The 3,780-nt window shown below is 30.9% G+C and overlaps 1 protein-coding gene across 1 annotated transcript; it reads right to left on the bottom strand.

Annotated features, from left to right (window-relative positions):
• Nucleotides 1-278: 278 nt before the first annotated feature.
• LOC110621984 (short-chain dehydrogenase TIC 32 A, chloroplastic) lies at nucleotides 279-2,551 on the bottom strand. Its single transcript, XM_021766309.2, has 8 exons — nucleotides 2,191-2,551; nucleotides 1,867-2,098; nucleotides 1,678-1,757; nucleotides 1,436-1,592; nucleotides 1,216-1,297; nucleotides 1,002-1,089; nucleotides 864-910; nucleotides 279-764 (listed from the first exon to the last, which is right to left on the bottom strand). Exons 1-8 carry the CDS (start codon nucleotides 2,309-2,311, stop codon nucleotides 537-539), a joined length of 1,035 nt encoding a protein of 344 aa, XP_021622001.1. The 5' UTR covers nucleotides 2,312-2,551; the 3' UTR covers nucleotides 279-536.
• Nucleotides 2,552-3,780: the final 1,229 nt, after the last annotated feature.

The raw sequence follows: 3,780 nt of genomic DNA, 5'->3' as shown, positions 1-3,780 counted from the left end.
AGGAGAGAAACTAAGGTCCAGTCAATTCATGACCGTAGTGGTGTTTGAATTTTCTTTCCTTAAAAAGCATGTTTCCCTCCAACCCCCAACCCCCTGGCGCATGTTAGTAGGGACCCATACACCATTATCTCAAAGATACTCTTCAAAAATCAACCACCACATGGTACAAACCGACCCCATGTTCTTATTGCCCACTTATTCTTTTCTCATTTTCTCTACTTTAATTAACAATCAACTTATAGCATTACACATATTAATAATCCTTGACTATGGATTCCTGGCACAAGTATACCTTCCAAGCACTATCATTTCCAATCAAAAACCTCTACTCCATAATCATTGTATAATTATAGCCCATTAAACAAAAAAAAAAATATTACCAACTTAATTACAAAAACCATAATAGCGATCTAAGTTGTGTACATTTGTATGTTTCTCTCTTAGCTAGCTAAATATGATCAACTCCCTTATATATCTTTTGTATGTAAGTAATAATAATAATATTTCTTTTTTTTTAATACATTTGTCCTAATTTATTATATATATTCTTTATGCACCACATAGTCTGTGGCACTGAGTGGGTCAAAAACTGCTTTTGGGTCTCTAGAAACCATGATTTCAGAGGCGGACCACAACCGTGCAGCTTCTGTTGAGCTGGATCCCAACTTCGACGTTGAAGAGGCTTCATTACAATCAGCAAAATACTTTCCAGAAACATTCAACAGTCTGGGATGAGTTGCTACGTAACAAGTAGTAGCAGCAGCCTATTCAAAATTAATATTCACTCATATCATCCATCACGATCCTAATACCCATCAAAAGATAAGAATTCAATCTATTTAAAATTTGAGTGGGTTAATCACCTGAGGAATTGTCTTCAAGAGCTTGGAAGCCATTAAAAACACCATATCTGTAGATGCCAAAAGAAACCAACTGTGATCAGTAGGCCATTAATGTTAATGTTGTTGTATGATATGAGTTGAAGAGTCATGTTTTGGGACCTGTGAGTAGGCCTTCTCGTTCTCGGGTGAGTCTGGTTCTAACTATTCCTGGATGGACACAATTGATGGTCACGTTGGCTTCCATTTGCTGCATTAATTAAAGGATGACAATTAATACATGATAGAGAAAAAAAGGATAAATATTAATAAAAAGGCAAAACAACAAATTTCGCTTTTTTAGATAAATTAATTAATTAATGAATGAGCCAGCAACCTTCAATCTCTGAGCAAGCTCCTTGGTGTGCAAAACGTTAGCCAGCTTCGAGAGAGAGTAAGCACGTGTAGCATCGTAATGACTGGAGAGAGAAGAAGAAGAAGACGACGAAGAAGAAGATCAAAATTTCTGAAGAAAAAGGTCAAACGGGAAGATGCAAACACATATATATCTACTAAAATTAAATAATTTGTGGACCAGAAAAAGAACAATTCTGTACCATTTATTGCGGGATATTTCCCCTAGATACCAAATGATATCTCCGGAAAACCAGCCGTGAATGCTAGATGAAACGTTAACGATTCTGCCCTGGATGCCGGATTCTTTTGCAGTTTCGATCATTTTCTTCAATAACAATTTCGTCAACAGAAAATGACCTGAAAAATCCATCAAAAGTTCATGTTTAATTTGTTTATTGAACATAATTGCATCTAAAGTACGCATTTTCTTTGCATGATTTACCAAGATAATTAGTGGCAAAGGTCATTTCTATCCCATCTTCCGATATTGCATGCTCGTGTGCGAACTTGCCCGCATTATTTCTGATGTTAAAGAAAGAACAAGTGGAAAGGTCAGTTGATTCCTTCCTTTTTCCCAGAAACCAAACAGAAAACTAATTTGCAAACGAAGATATCAAAGCTGTGGAGTTACATGAGGAGATTGAGAGGCAAATTGAGAGACTCAAACTTCGCAACGAAGTTGCGAACAGAATTAAGAGAGCTAAGATCAAGCGCCATAACAATGATTTCTGAATCAGGGCATTCCGAAAGTATACGCGCTTTTGTATCCTCCGCAGCTTTCAAGCTCCGAGCCGGTAGAACCAGCCTCGCTCCATGCTTGGCCAACACTCTCGCTGTCTCGGCTCCTATCCCTGAAGTAGCGCCTGGAAAACCAAACGATCAAATAAATTAAACAAAATAAATAAATACAGCGAACTCTAGTTGCATGCGGAAAGCAGAAAACTCAGTAGCCGACCGGTGATAATGGCAGTGATGGAACGCAGATCGCAGGCTGCAGTCACTTGTTCGGCGGTGGACTTAGAGCCGAAGCCACTGGGGCCGGCTGAGCCGATGAGGTACTTGACAGTTTCCAGCATTTCTCTTATCTTTTGCTTGGGTTCGGTTCGTGTAACTAACAGAGCAGAAGAACGTTGACTGGAAATGGAATCAAAGTACGTGATGGGAAGCTGCGAAAAAGGCTTCTCTATTTACTTATTTTTGTCAGCGATTTCGCAGCCACCGCCGCTTTGCATTTAACTCGCAGAGCAGAAAAAGAAAGGAGAAAAGCTAAAGGCTAACGGAAAAGAGAAGATTGAGGTGTGGATTTTATAAGGTGGATAGGATTATACATTTGTCATTGATTGAAGATGATAAATTTAGTTGCATGATTGGAGTTTAGTGTTTGTTTATTGTTGGCCTGATCCAAAGCTTAATCTCAATTATTTTTTTAATTAAGCAGTTCCATACAAATAAATTTAATTTATTTTTTTATTTATTTCAAATTATAGATCAATTTCTTTCTTGATAATTATTTATTGCTTCAATTATTAATATTTCTTTATTTAATTTTTTATTTTTAAAAAAAATAATAAAACAATATAAATGAAAATGTATTAAAAAATAATATCAAATTTATTATTTATTTAATTCTTGTGGTACAGATGATTAATCTTTTAATTTTAAAAAATAATTTATTAATTAATCTTTTCATTAATTTTAATTATTAAATATTAAAAAGATTTAAAATACTACTAATTAGAGAAACTAATTAATTTAATTTTTTTAAAATTAAAAAATTAACTAATAAATTTTATTTATATTATAAGAATTAAATAGTAGAATATTTAATTTTTAAAATTAATAAAAAATTGATTAATATTTTAAAGATATTTTAATGAATTTTTTAAATTAATAGATTAATTAATAATTATTATTAAATTTGAAAAATTAAATAGTTATTTTTTTTATTTATTTTTTATTTTTTATCATGTAAAAAGAAAATTAGTGCGGATAGAATGAAAAGGTATATCGCCAATTGATCGGCGTTGCTGTAGGGTAACTAAATGATGTTGTTCCCAGGCAAATCAACAGTAGAGTTTGCTTTTACTATAAATAATGCTTTGGTTTGTTAGCTAATGACTGCATATGACGTTGTAAATGATGTAATAATTCAGATATTAAAGTTGCTAATTATCAAACTTAAGCTTTTATTATTTTCTATTTGATAATTTTTATTTAATTTTTTTATTATTTTAAAATTATTATTCATTATACTCACATATAAATAAATTATTATAATTCTATTTTATTTTATTTGTAAAAAAATCTTTAAAATATTTTTAAATGTTTAATAAATTTTAATATTTTTAAAATAAATATAATAAAAAATTAATAAAAAATTATTTTTTTAATATATATAAAAAATAAAGTGAATAAAAATTGTAAAAAAGAAGGAGTATTAATTTAGATTTTATTTAGTTTAAATATATTATTTTTTGAAAAGTCATTTTTTAAAAATAATTTAATTAGATTTAGATAAATAAGTTATTCTTTTTCTATTTTAAAA

The sequence above is a fragment of the Manihot esculenta genome, chromosome 1 (genome assembly GCF_001659605.2).
Source record: "Manihot esculenta cultivar AM560-2 chromosome 1, M.esculenta_v8, whole genome shotgun sequence".
In the NCBI taxonomy this organism is placed as follows: domain Eukaryota; kingdom Viridiplantae; phylum Streptophyta; class Magnoliopsida; order Malpighiales; family Euphorbiaceae; genus Manihot; species Manihot esculenta.
This window is presented reverse-complemented; position numbering and strand designations above follow the sequence as displayed.

Excerpts from the sequence above, each read along its gene's own strand:
- LOC110621984 (XM_021766309.2), bottom strand. The coding sequence starts at position 2,311 with ATGCTGGAAACTGTCAAGTACCTCATCGGCTCAGCCGGCCCCAGTGGC. Across the intron at positions 1,593-1,677 it reads CTTTGCCACTAATTATCTTG|GTCATTTTCTGTTGACGAAA; the intron begins GTAAATCATGCA and ends TGGATTTTTCAG. Across the intron at positions 1,090-1,215 it reads AGCTTGCTCAGAGATTGAAG|CAAATGGAAGCCAACGTGAC; the intron begins GTTGCTGGCTCA and ends TAATTAATGCAG.